We start from the raw sequence: 13772 nt of genomic DNA, 5'->3' as shown, positions 1-13772 counted from the left end.
AAAAAAAAAAAACTGTGGGAAAGTATCATTGGGTGATGGCCAAACCATGGCTGACTCTGACTGACCAATCATGACCACCAAATCACCACGTTTTTTTTTCCCCCGTCTGAAAAAGCCATCCTCCCCCACACCCAACCGTGCCAACCCCAGGACCCGAAATTAATCCATCTCCAAACTAGCTTTCGAGTAATTAATTCCCGGGCTGAGAGCTACGAGGCAGCATAAAATGAAAAACCCCACCGTGCCAAACCTATCAGAATCGCCGTGGCAAGCAGGTGTAGCGATGGGATTCTCCGGTACGAACCTCATCGACAAGCCGCCGCTAGCAGCTAGTCAGTCAGCGGCCGTGAGAACCTAGACCCCCGTTCGATACAAAAAGGAAAAAAAAAAAAAAAAAAACATCCACGACAGACTCGTGATCAGGCCTGCAGCCAACTGCGAACCTGCTGGCGGTGGTGCATGAGATTGCCACCCTGTAGATGCACGTGCGGGTGACATGCACCGCATCAAGAGTTTTGGCGGCGGCCAAGGGGCTAGATAAGCAAAAGGCCAGCGAAAATCCGGAACCCCGCCGAGATCATGCGGGCCACTACAGTACATCTACCGCGCCAATGCCTTCCCGTCGATCCCCGAAAACGGTCCGGGTTGGGGAGGGGCAAGGGGGCAAGAGGGCAAGAGGGGGCCCCGGTTAAAGGCCGTAAATCAAAGACCTACTTGGGGGAGTGGAATGCCCCGCGAGTCTCGTTGCTGGATCACATCCTGGAACTGGCTGATGTCCAGTGAATAGAAACGAAACAAACATCACTGACCTCACCCATCCTCACCGTTACTCAAAAACCAGTGATACGCAGGCACCAAACGACGAAAGAGAGTAGTCATGTCAACGATACTTGCCGCATCGGCATCCGAGCCCGACCTATGGGCAACGGCACAAAGAGCAACGTCGACCGTCGCGATAACTGCCTACGTGCCCACATGGCAACTCCTTCAAAGACTGCAACGCACTCTGGCCTCGCTCTATCTCGTCATACTGTGGTGCCAGCTATCCTCGACCATCGGGAGACAGCTGACTAGTCTCCTGACGCAGCTGGCGGCGGCCGTCAACAAGCCAAGCATCCGTACCTCAGCCACAAGAACGAGGCCCAGCATCGGGGTACGAAGGCTATCAGAGGCCGGGTCATGGGGCTCAAAGAGGGCGCTGTCCTGGAGGCGAAGAGCCACAATGGAGCTTGCTTGGGCTATACTCAGCCCGGCGGGGAATGCAGTTTGTCTTTTGATATTCTGGCCGGGATGGTGGGTGCTTGGAGTTTGTGTGTACGCGACATGGTGGTCTTGCGGCCGTTGAAGATGAGGGATCTCTGGGGGGTATAGGGAAGTTGAAGACCGGGGCACAGCATGAGCGGTTCTTGTTTCATTTTCTGTCGGATCTTTTTTTTTTTTTTTTTCCTTTTTTTTTTTTTTTGGCATGATATAGAGGGCCCCCGCGCTTGGTCGCAAGCACGATGGAAAGGTTGATGGCGACAACAGCACAAGATACACGGTATAGCCGACGCGCATCTGCTCCATTACTCTATAGCCACAAAATCCGGGTGACACTTTCAGAATACCGAGCTCATTCATTTCGAGTAGAAAAAGGTATTTCCATCCGTGTCGCGGCGAAACTCATTCCGATAGTCCCTGTCCGGATCAAACTCGTGCCAGAGGGTGGCCGGGTATATGTGCTTATTCTTCTCGTACCACCGCCGGTCCACGACCTTGGTCAAGTTTGGGTCGTCATTGTGGCCCTCGAGAGTATTAATGTTGACCTGTGTCCTGACAAGCTCGCCACCCTTGGCCTGCTGCTGCTGCTGCTCTCCCTTTGGCGCCTCGGCACTGTAGTTGAACAAGAGCTTCCCGCCGGGGCCGACCGTCTTGTTGATGGCGAAAAAGTAAAAGTCGTAGTGGTGCGGGATGATGACGGTGCCGCGGACCATCATCAGATCGTCGACGCCAACTCTTGCCCAGTCGCGGCGGGATTTGTGTCTCGCGCCGACCTTTCTGCTCTTGTCAAGAAACACCCACACGAAGTCGCCCTTCTTGACCGTGACCGTGCCGCCGCGGAGGTTGGTGCCGTCGTAAAAGACAAAAGGGATCGCGATCTCGGTCGCCTTGACGGCTGCCTGAAGCGCCAGGAACTCGGCTCGTAGCGCATCACGCTCGGCAGGCTTTATCGGTGCGCGCGGGACGACGGCGACCGAGGCGTTGGGAGCAAGTTTGGCTTTTGCGACCGTCGTGGTCTTGGCTGTTGCGTCGCCGCCCTGTGGCGTGCTTGATTTTGCAGCGGGCGCCTTCTTCTTGATGATGCCTGCACCGGCTCCATCTCCCCCATCCTCCTCCTCCCCGTCCCCTTCGTCGTCGGCGGCAAACGACAAGCCGCCAATCTTTGCGCGCTTCTGCTTCTTCCTGCTCTTCTTGCTCTGCTGCTGCTGCTGCTGCTGCTGCTGGGCGAGGTCCCCATCGCTCGCCTCGCTGGCGTTGGCGGGGGTGCCGGCGTCGACGGGGGTCGAGGCCTTGCTCTTCTCGCGGGCCTCGCGCTCCTGCTGCTCGAGGACCTCGGCGCGACGCTTGCGGAAGTCGGAGAGGGCGACCAGGCCGACGGTGTTGGTCGTCAATCGCTCGCTGGTCGTTTGGCTTGATGGAGTGAAGCGAGACGTTGGTACTTGGTCGGACATGATGGGTTTTCAGGCCGAGGGGTGGGTGGGTTGCGGCAGTTGAGGCGGGTTTTTGGGTTCCCTGTTGCAAAACGCGACTCGGAAAACAAAAGCTGCATTCCAGAAAAAGAAAAAGGGGTGGTGGTGCGGTGCTGGCGAAATTAGGTAAGCATTGTGTTCTGGTCTCCACAGTAGGTAGGTGTTTGAGAGAGCGGGCGCAACTGGAATTCAATTCAATTCAAGTAGATTAACTTCAGTCTAGCAGTAGCTACTTTTTACTGCATGCTTTTTAACCTCTCCGATTTGGTCTCCACCAATTGTAATTATCGGACAATTAGCCCACAGGGAAATAAAAGCACCATCGCAAAAACCAACATACCAATACCGTACATGGTCCGATTATTCTAGTCACTGCTTGGCTTTCCAAACCCATTTTTAGCCCGCCATTGCCCAGGCAATCCGTATGCAGCCTGTAGCTGGTGCTGAACGTCCTTCACATACACCCTCCGTTCCGATTTTGCCTTTAGATTGATTTCATCCCACGCCGTGATATACTTCCATAGGATTGGCTGATCCGACAGGAATTCGCCTTCGTACGCGAACGGGTTCTTCGTCCCTCTCTCCTTATACAAGGCATTAACATCATGGTAATGCAATTTTTCATCTCTCGTATCGATGTGGTAGACGTAGACCGTGCTTTCACGGTTATAGCCTGCCCATGCTGATGTATACAGAATATGCCCTCTCGCTTGGCGTGCAGTGACAGATACTGACTGCCAAGGACTTTCCAAATTTTTGGGATCCAGGAAATCCGACGCAACGTGTTTATCATACGGGTAGTCCGGATCCGGTTCTACACCCACCGCGCGACCTCTGGGGAAGAAGCCGCCTTCTTTGTAGATGGTTACGGGGTTGCGATGGTCACCTCGATACATCGTGTCTGGAACCTCGGAGGCTTTATCTAGACCCACCGTGTCTAGAACCTTGGCGGCTGCAGCACCGCTGATGATTGTTGATACAAGGGCAAGTCCCAAGGCAATAGTTGAGCCGTACATGGTTGTTATTAATTTGGTAGCTCAGCTTTAAAATGAGACCTGTTTGGTTTATACTGTGCAATTGTATATGAATGTGGATAATGACAATTAACAAATGAGGTTCAAAGAGTCGGTTCGAGTTGGGGCATCCTGCACTCGATGGGGAGAGATGACGAATTGTCGGGCTTGAGATGCAAAAGTCTAGGGACTTTATACAAATTTACTTGCTTCTAAGGACTACAGTACAATTGTAATTTGTGCGGGCCTTCTCCGATGTGAGACTATTTACGGCTACGGTGACTAGCTAGATAAACAACCTAAATATAGCAGCAAAGACCCATGCAATTGATGGCTGACTTGGTCGTCGTCGGCAAAGCCGTACAAAGCTAAGCTACCTGACTAAGGACCGCATAATACTTGTAGATTTCCTGTAGCTATTTTCGATAATTGAATGGTCAGAAAAACTCAGGGGTTTTTCAACATGTTTACTTTCCCAATGAAATTATCATCTGAGTTATATGTAATGTCTGCCTTGAATTTAACCCATTGACTTGCTTCATCCTTGCATCCCGATCCTTGTTTGTCATCCTCCCTGATGACCTACTGGAATTGCACGGAGCGCATATGGTGGCACAGTGAGAGACTAGAGTAACTACGAGTAGCAGAAAGACATGTATCTGTTCTCTCTAACAAATTCATAGCACAATCTTGCGGCTAGAAATCTTTTCAACACAAACGGATCGATGAAACCAACAAGAAAAGAAAAAGAAAAAAGAAAAAAATAAAAAATAAAAAGCCAAAACGAAACCCAGACGCCATAAAAATACAAACACAAAAGGGCATAAGCTGCTACTACCTCCCAAAGAATCTATTACGCTTGATAGTGGAGGTGCGCCCGGCTTCCTTCTCGAGAGAGTCCTCTCGCACAACTAGCACCTGCGGCACCCCCTGCATGGGTGTACGCCGTGCTCCATTCACGACCTCTGCCGACTCCGCAAGCAGGCCCGCTATGCCCGAGGTGTAGGGGTGGCCAACAGATGACGACGGAGTGCCGTATTGATTGGGCTCGTTTCTCGCCTGCTGACTCCTCTTTGGTTGCTGCGAGCTAGCCGACGGTGGCGACTGCCTGGGACGCGAGCTCGAGGGCGTGGCGGGCATGTCGGAGTATCTCGGCGCAGCGTGGTCGTCCGCCGGGTACGGTGTGGCGTGCTGCGGCCGGTAGTCGTAGCCGCGTTCGTCGACCGGGTGACGCGTCCGGCTGGACGACCTGCCGTGGACTTGATAATCTGCCGATCGCTGGTGCGGGGAGCTATCCTGCCTCGCGTGCGACGAAGACGAAGACGAAGACAGCGACCGATCGCGGGAGGAGCCGTGCCGTGGGTCTGGCGCCATCAAGTAACTCGGCAAATCTCGTCCACGTCGGTCCAAGTAGGCATCATTCGGAGGAGGTCTCTCATCCGAAGGATACCGCTGGCCTGCGGAGTATCCCTGGCCTGCAGGGTACCGGTAGTCGGAAGAGGGTTGCTGCTGGTTTGAAGGCTGTCGCTGATCCGAGAGAGCTCGCTGGTCCAGATTGCGTCGTTGGTCCGGACTTTGACGGTAGTCTGAAGAGGGTCGCGGATCCGAGGGCCCCGATGGCCTATCACGGCTCGAGCAGCCCTGCAACTGAGAAGGGGCCAAACTCGAAGCCGGCGGTGGTGGTCGAGGCCGCTGTGGTGTTTGCGGCTGCTGATCGCGAGGATTGTCGTACCTGGGCAAACGGTCGCGGTCTGAGCCGGAGGGCACACGCTGCGTGGCACTGCCAGCGGTCGACGGCACGTCACGTTGATTCCTCTGGTGCGCAACCGCGTTTGCCGCCATGCTGGCTTGAAGCGACCTGGCGGCGGCGGCTTCCATTCTTATTTCCTTCTCCGTCTGCGCCCAAGGCTCCAGCCCCTTGGTCGTCCTATTTTGAGGGTGCCACTCGTGATATGCCTGGAGGATGAAGCCGAGTAGGACCTTGCGAAAGCTAGCCCGGTCGGTAACGAGAGTTCCCCAGGCCCAGGTTTCACTCGTAAATTTGCGCTCGCCAAACGGTTGACTAAACCCACCAGCCCACGTGTTGCCGGCAAAGTTCCAGAGGAAAAGATTGTCCCAATCAAAACACGCGATGTATCGCGTTCCGAAGCCCCTGGAGTAGGCCTGTGCTTGCTTCGTGATGCAGGCCGCATTGTGCCCAAGTCGCGAGGGAATCCAATATCCAGGTCTAGCCACCTCCTCCTCTTTTTCAAAGTTGTCCATTTGCGATTTGACTTTGGCTTGGTAAGCGCTCCTGAATGCGCGCAGAGAAGCAGAGTCTCGCGCTTTCGGCAGATCCAGACGGCCGGCAAGATACTCGTTTTCGATCAGGTATCCTCTGCTCTTGTACTCCATGACAAAAACGGCCTTTTTGTCAATGGTAATGAGGGTATCGCATCGAACACCCGCCCTGGTGTCCTCGGAGCTGCACTTCACCTCCTTGCCATGGAAGATTTCCTGCAGAGTCAAAATGATGGGATGTAGAATCCATAATGCCGTTGCCCTGACGACGTCCGCTTCAGAGGAAAGTGGGCATTTGGGATAGAGTGCCGGCATGTAAGTAAGCTTGATGTATGCAGTGACCAAGTCATCTGAAAGTGCATAATCGGCGGTTTTTACGTAGTCAGACGCATCATGCTCAAACCAGAAGATGGGCGGGCTGGCAGCCACGGTAGATTTTCCTCTCTTGTCGATTTTGATTTTGCCCCGAGTTTCCGGTTTTTTGTCTGTCATACGAAGGACAGGGCTGTCAAAAGAGTCAAACACGGTAAGCTGACCGTACTTCTGTTGTTCAAGCGTCAATTGCCGAGGGCCGGAAGGCATGATAGGAGGAAATATGTGTATATGATACAAGGATAATTTTATAATATAAGGATAATTCTAGGTATAAGTGGGTAGATACAGGGTTGGTTTCACATAAAAGGTGTGTGGGTGTATGTGAGAGTGGACAGTATGTGCGTGCGTGTGTATGTGCTTGGGTATGTGAGACAAAACGACATATGAGCACTTGAACTTTCGTGCGACACCTTTACTTTCTTATACTCATTTGACATTGTCGACAATAGTGACATGCTCTAATTGTAGAGACCTCGCAATCAGTTCTCGCGCATGCAGTGTGTCAATCTACCTCGCTCGTTTACACGACAAGGCGCGCAATGGGCGCTCCATAGCTTGACTGGCGCCAGATGTCGAGCGATGATTGCCCAGCCTGACTGACGAGAACCATCATTTACCGCAGCAAGCAAGAACCCGACCAACAGTGCTGTCTCAGGATGCTGGGTACCTAGGCTCCTAGGGAAGGCTTGTTTGTGATAAGTTACCGTATTGTCGGGTCGGTCGATAGCCGCGCTTAGTGGGTGGAGCGGCGCTTAGAGAAACTTTATTACTACTACTACCACTACTTGACTCTAGACTTGTTACATGGTGCACGGTATTTTTTTCCACTATCTAGGCGAAGCCAAGGTACTTAACTGTCTGTACCTTGAGTTGTGTGAGGCCGGGAGGATGGAGGGGTTGAGGTGTCCTTGCCATGCAGCAAGAGGCGACTCTCCACTAAAGCCACTAAAGCGCTGGCGCCAATACCCCGGACTGCCATGCTATTGCTATGCATGATTGGCTCAACAAAAAGATTCAGTGGAGCCCAGTTGGCTCATCACACAGCCCCCATCCCAGAAAAAAACCCGAACCGCGCGCCTCCAATCTGCAGTCGCACCTCCACCACTAAACTTGGTGACAACATCTGACTCTTTTGGTCGCGCGACCAACGATTCTATCTATCATAGATTCGCAGCGCATAAAGCGCGACAAAGTTAGCGCCGGGCCTCGACATTTGAGACCGGCCTCCTATTTTAGCTGGGTCGACCACAACCACATTGTTGCACGACTGCTGCGCTGCTGCTGGACTGCTGCTGCTGTTGCCTGGAACCGGACCTTGCATCAACCCAATTGAATTGCGCGCGCGATTCAAGAAAACACCCCCAATTTGAACCGCAAGAGCCTGACCTCCTTGCCCGGCTATTTTGTCCGGGCTGCCACGCACGCATCAATTATGCCGTCTAAACGACGGGCAACCTCGCGGCATTCGTCTTGCTCACCCTCCCCGTCTTCTCGGTACAAGAGGGCTCGGCTGGCTGGTGCGGACCTTACGTCTGAAGACAATTGCCTCGACATGCGAGACGTACCCCCTCAGCCTCATTTTACAATGAGCGGGTCCGCAGAGACAGCGGCTCAATCGCCTCTGCCGCCGTCGCCGTCGCCGTCCCGGACATGGCAGGACACTGCACCCTCAACGCCTATCTCTCCATCTCATTCGGTGTTCGGTCAGCAAGTGCACGGTTCTGATAACCAACCAGCTTCAGAAGCCGAGTATCGGCCTGACGAACCAATCAGAACCCCTTCATCCCACAGCCAGCAGTCTGCCACGTCGGTGCATTCTCCGCGTCAAATTGACTGGCGTGACGTGCCCGTGGTTTACCCTTTCCGCAGAACGGAGGAGGGCGGTTGGATGCCGCCCTACGAGCCCGATCGGCCCGAGAATCCTTATCGCAAAGGCTTCAAAACCACCATCTACCTGCACGAGCCACCGCTGAATTTTTTCGACGTTGATGAGGAAGACACAGTTGGACCAGCACCTGAAGTAATTGATACGCGCGACCTCCATCTGAAGACTTTGGTCGATGCCTGTCTATCATCCCGAATTTGCAAAGGTACAACCCATGAAGATCAATCGCATCAGTTCGAAATCGTTGGCGAGATTGCCGTAAGAGACACGCACGGCGCCCAGATCGTGGTGTGCAAGCTGGACGATAACCCAACGACTTATGTCGCCAAAATATACGACCCTCTGTACTATTCTTTTGTGGACCAGGAACTCTCATTTATGCCGCGTTCCACAACGGTCCAGGCCGACCAGGATTACTGCACCGAGGCCAATGTTTACGCAGGAGTTCGGTACACCTCACTGGCTGGTCATGAAATACCAGCATATCACGGCTCGTTCACCTTTGACATACCATTGGATTTGCCCGAGCCTCGAGGGCGATACATGCGCCCAGTGCGATTGATAATTATGGAGCATATCCAAGGGGCAAAGTGCATGGATGATATGGATCCAAACTCTCTGCCTGAGAGTTTGCGCCTCAGCATTATGGCCCAGGTCTCTGCCGCCAGAATCGGGCTTACGAACTGTGGCGTGAGACACAACGACGTTTGCGAGCGTAATATTCTTATCCGCCTCCCCAAAAATACAGAAAAAGGTTGCGGCGATGAAAGGGACGACGATGCATCCCTTCGAGTGGTCCTGTTTGACTTCAACGTTTCTTCGTACGATTGGTTGCCGGAAAAGGGCTGGGGTCTCGACGATGACGGCGAATACAAGAACGCCGTCCTCGTCAGGCCGCAATTCTGGCCCAAAAACCTCCCTCGACATCCGGCACGCGTCTACTGGAACCAAATGGAGGCTACTTACGGCTTTTGGCGTGAGTGGTGGCCCGATTCCTGGCGCAAGGCAACGTCTATCGCTGAATGGAACGCTTGGCTGCTCGAACAATGGACAGATGATCGTCTTTGGAAGCCAGTCTGGGATTGCTTGATGCGTGCCGAGGGCCCACTTGAACCTAGCAAGGAGGGGTTTTTTGTTCCGGAAGAAGACGAGGAGGGTGAATCTGCAAGAGAGGAGGATGAAGAAACCAACTGGCCATACGAACCAGAGACAGACGACAGAGAAGCATCCGAAAAAGAGCTGTACGACAGAGAGGCGTACGACCAGGAGGCATACGATCAGGAGGTAGACGGCAGAGAGCCATACGATCACGAGGCATACGACAGAGAGCTATACGACAAAGAGGGATACAACAGAGAGGCAGAAGATCAGGAGGCTCACGAGGCAGATAAAGACGAACCGGAGCAAGGTAGAAGCAATCCTGGAGCCCAAACAGACGCGGATTCGGACGCCAAGCGTACAAAGAGGAAAGAGCAGGAGCAGATGCCCGCTCTTACGCCTGAGGAATCGAGTGCCTCATCAGAAAACGGGCCGGATACCGTCCCAGATGACAGCACCTCCAATGCCCCAGAGGCCCTTGTCAAGAGCAGCAAAGACCAGCATTCTCTGTCCGCCCATGAGGATGTTGTGGCTCAAGACGGTCCCAGTCCTTCCCTTTCGGCCGAGAGCAAGGAACATGATGAGCCGGAAATTATGGACGATAATGAACGATCGAGGTAACAGAGTTGCATTGTTTGCATTAAAGACAAGGTAGATGGTGGTAAATGTGGAGAAAAAAAAAAAAATCCCCCGATGCTGCTTTACATTTTTCAACCACCGTTCACCCCTTCCTCTCATTTTTTTTGCTTGCTCTGAGAGGTAGACCGATGAATGCTTCTGACGGGAACACAAACGCGGCCGCAAAGTGACCATTGCATCCATGCGGGGCTTTGGGCAAGGACTTGGATGCCAATTAAATACCGGGCACTGTAAAAGTCGCTTCCACAATTCAGCGTTCGCGATTGGCAATCACACAAATGCGGGCCAGCATTTTACCTCTGGTCGCATCTGGGGACCCTCGGCGATCCCAGTGGCTCCACGTACAGCACAGCACAGCACAGACCTTCGCAGTACGACGTGAACCCTCCAAGGATGAACACCCGGCCGGTCAAGACTGACTCGGTCCACTGAAGCAATGGCTGGGTCGCAATCGCCTCCCCAAAAGACAAGGAACGCGCTCCCGGAAAACTTTGCCCGCTCTCCCGCAAAGTCCCCCATTTTATGTTGTCGACTTTGTGATTGAAGTCATATTGGAGTAGAAACCCGGCGGGTACGTCGTTCCGTTGGGCAACGTCGACAACGGACGATGCATCCAACATGACTATCTCCTCCGTCTATCAAACCATGAGCTCGATGGTTGTCGTCGTTGCTACTCTCCCATATGCTTGATTCGAAATGGGAACCCTTGTTTATTAATCGCGTGCGACGCAGGTACCCGAGTGTTGCCGAGGTGCAATGTCATGGGTGAAGGGTGCCATTATTGGCATTAGCACATGAGCAGCAGTCCATGCAAATGCCCAATATTTTAGAGTCGCTGCACGGGCGGGGTCTCGATTTAAAATCATAAGCCAAGTTGAGGTGCGTTTCGGCTGATCGGCGGCAAAAATACCAACCGACCGGCTGTGGTTTGTTACTTATGGGGCAGAACTAATATCGACCAAGAGTTGTTGGATCATGCCGCCCCGATGTTTCCGACGCGCCCGTACCGGACTCGCATGGCGCCGACAGGAGACTCGGGAGTTTTTGCACTGACTTGACATGTGTTAGTGGGCAAAACGCCAAGAGCTCTTTTTTTTTTTTTTTTTTTTTTTTTTTCCCTCTCCTCCTTTGCGGTTTGTTTCATTTCATAGTTCATCCTTTTGCAGTCACTGTTTACCTTGACATTCATCTCAATATTTTCTGTAAAATTAATTGGTTACATCAAAATGTTTTGCCGTTTGTGTTGGAGATATACGATGTAAGCATTTGACGCATCGGACGAAAGCTTAATCCCCCTACCCCGGGTTTTTTAAGCCTCATTCAACTAGTCAGCATCTCTGGCGCGGCCAAGCGGCGAATGACACGATAGCGTCAACAAAGTTCAGATTAAAACAGCCGCGAAACAGGCCCAGGAGCCATGTGTTACTAGGAGCATCCCTCCTTGTCATGACTCTGATCATTGTCCGTCCGATTATTGTGCCTCATCTCGTCTGTTGTTTAAATGCAGGGCATTTGAGTTCCTTTCTTATTTTTTTTTTTTTCTGGGTTGCTTTTTGACTTCATTCTTCAACACATTCCGTTCTGCTCGCTCTCTTGCGCTGGTCCGCTCTTTTCATCGTCTATTCTTTTAATAATAGTCCATTCTTTTAGTTTATTTCTAATCTTGTCACTTCAGCCATGCATCTTCCAGACTTGAGCTTTTCTCTGACCAGCCTCCTGGCGGCGACCATAATATCGCAACCTTCTGTAGTCGTTGCAGTTGACCCTCTGGTCGACCTCGGCTACACACGCTTACAAGGACTTGCGCAAGGCCAAGGAGCCACGCAATGGCTCGGCGTCAGGTTTGCCCAGCCGCCTCTGGGCCCGCTGCGTTTCGCAGCTCCCGCGGCGCTCGACATGACGGCCCCTTTCGACGGCAACGTTGTTGACGCGAGCAAGGTGAGGAAAACAAGTCACACTGGCTGCTAGCTTCACCCATGGGGTCGTGTCACCAATCTAACTCGTCTTGCCCAACCACAATCAAGTTCCGCCCGATCTGCCTCCCTCGCTCGGCATCCGACTTTACAATGCAGCCCAACAAGCGCTTCACCGTTTCCGAGGACTGCCTCTATGTCAACATATTTGCGCCAAGCAACGCGACGGCCACCTCAAACCTACCCGTCATGTACTTTATTCAGGGCGGCGGCTTCCAGTCTCTGTCCAATGCAAACTTCAACGGCGGCGACCTGGCGGCCTTCGGCAACATCATCGTGGTGCAGGTCAACTACCGCGTGGGCCCATTTGGCTTCCTGCACAGCAAAGAGGTGCAGCAAGGGGCCAGCACCAACGTCGGTCTCAGGGACATGATCATGGGAATGGAGTGGACCAAGCAGAACATTGCAAAGTTTGGCGGCAACCCGGCCCAGATCGTCATGGCTGGCGACTCGGCGGGCGCCACGGCCGTCGTGCTGCTGCTGTCGGGTTGGGCGAGCCAAAACCCGCAGACCACGCTCGTCAAGGGCGCCATCATGGAGTCCATGTCGCTCGCGACGCTCCGCACCATCGACCAGGGCCAGGAGCAGTACGAATGCCTGCTGAACAAGACGTCATGCGCCACCTCCCCGGACACGCTGGCCTGCCTGCGGTCGGTGGAGGCGTCCAAGCTGCAGACGGAGGAGTGCCAGTTCAACCCGAACCTGGACGGCGACCTCGTGCCGGCGTCGATGCTGACGCGGTTCGACCAGGGCCTGTACCTGCGGGTGCCCAACATTGCGGGCAGCTGCTCGGACGAGGGGACCAAGAACGTGCCCAAGGACACCAACACCACGGCCGAGGCGTTCAAGTTCTTCCAGGAGCAGACCTCGGGCGTTCTGAGCAACGCGAGCCTCGAGCTCCTGCAAAAGACGTACCTGGACAAGACGATGCCGCTCAAGGACGTGCCGGCCAACCGCGGCGCCGACGCCAAGGCGCCGACGGGCAAGCTGTGGCAGCAGCTGTCGCTGGCGCAGGGCGACTTCCGCGCGCACTGCGTCACGGCGCGCGTGCAGAACGCCATGGCCAGGGACGGGGTCAAGACGTTCAGCTACCGGTTCGCGCCCGTCGACGACGAGCAGGAGAGGCTGGGGTTCGGGGCCTACCACACGGTCGAGCTCAACGCCGTGTTTGGGCCCAACAACACGGACGGCGACCCGCCCAAGTCGTACCGGACGTCGGGCGCCAACGAGGTCATCGTGCCGCAGACCATGGCCTACTGGGCGTCGTTTGTGCGGACGCTCGATCCGAACCCGATGAGGGCCGCGGACACGCCCGAGTGGAAGCCGTGGACGGGGACGCAGGGCCGCGAGAGGCTGCGGTTCAAGACGGGCGACGTCAACATGGAGCGCATGGACGACGACCAGCGCAACAACTGCGAGATGCTGGAGCCCATGCTGGCGGCCATCGAGATGCCGCAGCCCAAGGAGGTGGTGGTGGAGCTCAACAAGCCTGGGACGAGTTTTGGGAGCAGCTGGGGAGCATCCGCGAGGGCATCCGAGAACTCTGCTGCTGTGCCGGACCGTAGCGCAAAGAAACTGCAGGCCTCCTCTTCCTCGTCCTCCTCGTCGACCGCTTCCAACAGCGGGATGAGGTCCACCGGTGGCATGGGATGGAGCGTGCTGTTGCTGACGTTGGCTCCTCTTGCTCCGATGCTCCTGTGAAGGAACAAGTGAGCGTCGTTGTAGCTGGGGATGATTCGGGCGCACGGCAAAAGCTTCATCAATACTACTCTCCGAGAGG

The 13772-nt window shown here is 54.2% G+C and overlaps 6 protein-coding genes across 6 annotated transcripts in view; 3 read left to right on the top strand and 3 right to left on the bottom strand.

The window, feature by feature from the left end:
• PpBr36_03995 (uncharacterized protein) overlaps nt 1–281 on the top strand; it is a gene marked incomplete at both ends in the record, with an annotated part of 5728 nt that extends 5447 nt beyond the window's left edge. The window contains one exon of the mRNA XM_029891162.1: nt 258–281. Within this exon, the coding sequence (XP_029749489.1) occupies nt 258–281 (24 nt within the window). The remainder of the gene's footprint in view (nt 1–257) is intronic.
• Nucleotides 282–1616: 1335 nt separating this feature from the next.
• PpBr36_03994 (uncharacterized protein) lies at nt 1617–3745 on the bottom strand (the record flags this gene model as incomplete). Its single annotated transcript, XM_029891161.1, has 2 exons — nt 1617–2670; nt 3192–3745. The coding sequence occupies 2 exons, from the start codon at nt 3743–3745 to the stop codon at nt 1617–1619; spliced, it is 1608 nt and encodes a 535-aa protein (XP_029749075.1).
• Nucleotides 3746–4576: 831 nt separating this feature from the next.
• On the bottom strand, nt 4577–6604 carry PpBr36_03993 (uncharacterized protein; the record flags this gene model as incomplete). The annotated part of the gene is made up of 1 exon (XM_029891160.1): nt 4577–6604. The coding sequence occupies one exon, from the start codon at nt 6602–6604 to the stop codon at nt 4577–4579; it is 2028 nt and encodes a 675-aa protein (XP_029749493.1).
• Nucleotides 6605–8047: 1443 nt separating this feature from the next.
• PpBr36_03992 (uncharacterized protein) lies at nt 8048–10001 on the top strand (the record flags this gene model as incomplete). The annotated part of the gene is made up of 2 exons (XM_029891159.1): nt 8048–8100; nt 8189–10001. The coding sequence occupies 2 exons, from the start codon at nt 8048–8050 to the stop codon at nt 9999–10001; spliced, it is 1866 nt and encodes a 621-aa protein (XP_029749494.1).
• A 1695-nt stretch (nt 10002–11696) lies between these two features.
• PpBr36_03990 (uncharacterized protein) overlaps nt 11697–13772 on the top strand; it is a gene marked incomplete at both ends in the record, with an annotated part of 4641 nt that continues 2565 nt past the window's right edge. The window contains 2 exons of the mRNA XM_029891157.1: nt 11697–11957; nt 12044–13689. Of these exons, the coding sequence (XP_029749492.1) occupies nt 11697–11957; nt 12044–13689 (1907 nt within the window). The remainder of the gene's footprint in view (nt 11958–12043; nt 13690–13772) is intronic.
• Nucleotides 13246–13772, bottom strand: part of PpBr36_03991 (uncharacterized protein) — a gene marked incomplete at both ends in the record, with an annotated part of 1449 nt that continues 922 nt past the window's right edge. Inside the window, one exon of the mRNA XM_029891158.1 lies at nt 13246–13687. Within this exon, the coding sequence (XP_029749491.1) occupies nt 13246–13687 (442 nt within the window). The remainder of the gene's footprint in view (nt 13688–13772) is intronic.

The sequence above is a fragment of the Pyricularia pennisetigena genome, chromosome 6 (assembly GCF_004337985.1).
Source record: "Pyricularia pennisetigena strain Br36 chromosome 6, whole genome shotgun sequence".
Lineage (NCBI taxonomy): Eukaryota > Fungi > Ascomycota > Sordariomycetes > Magnaporthales > Pyriculariaceae > Pyricularia > Pyricularia pennisetigena.
Note: the sequence above shows the minus strand (reverse complement) of the source record. Positions and strands in the feature narration are given on the sequence as shown.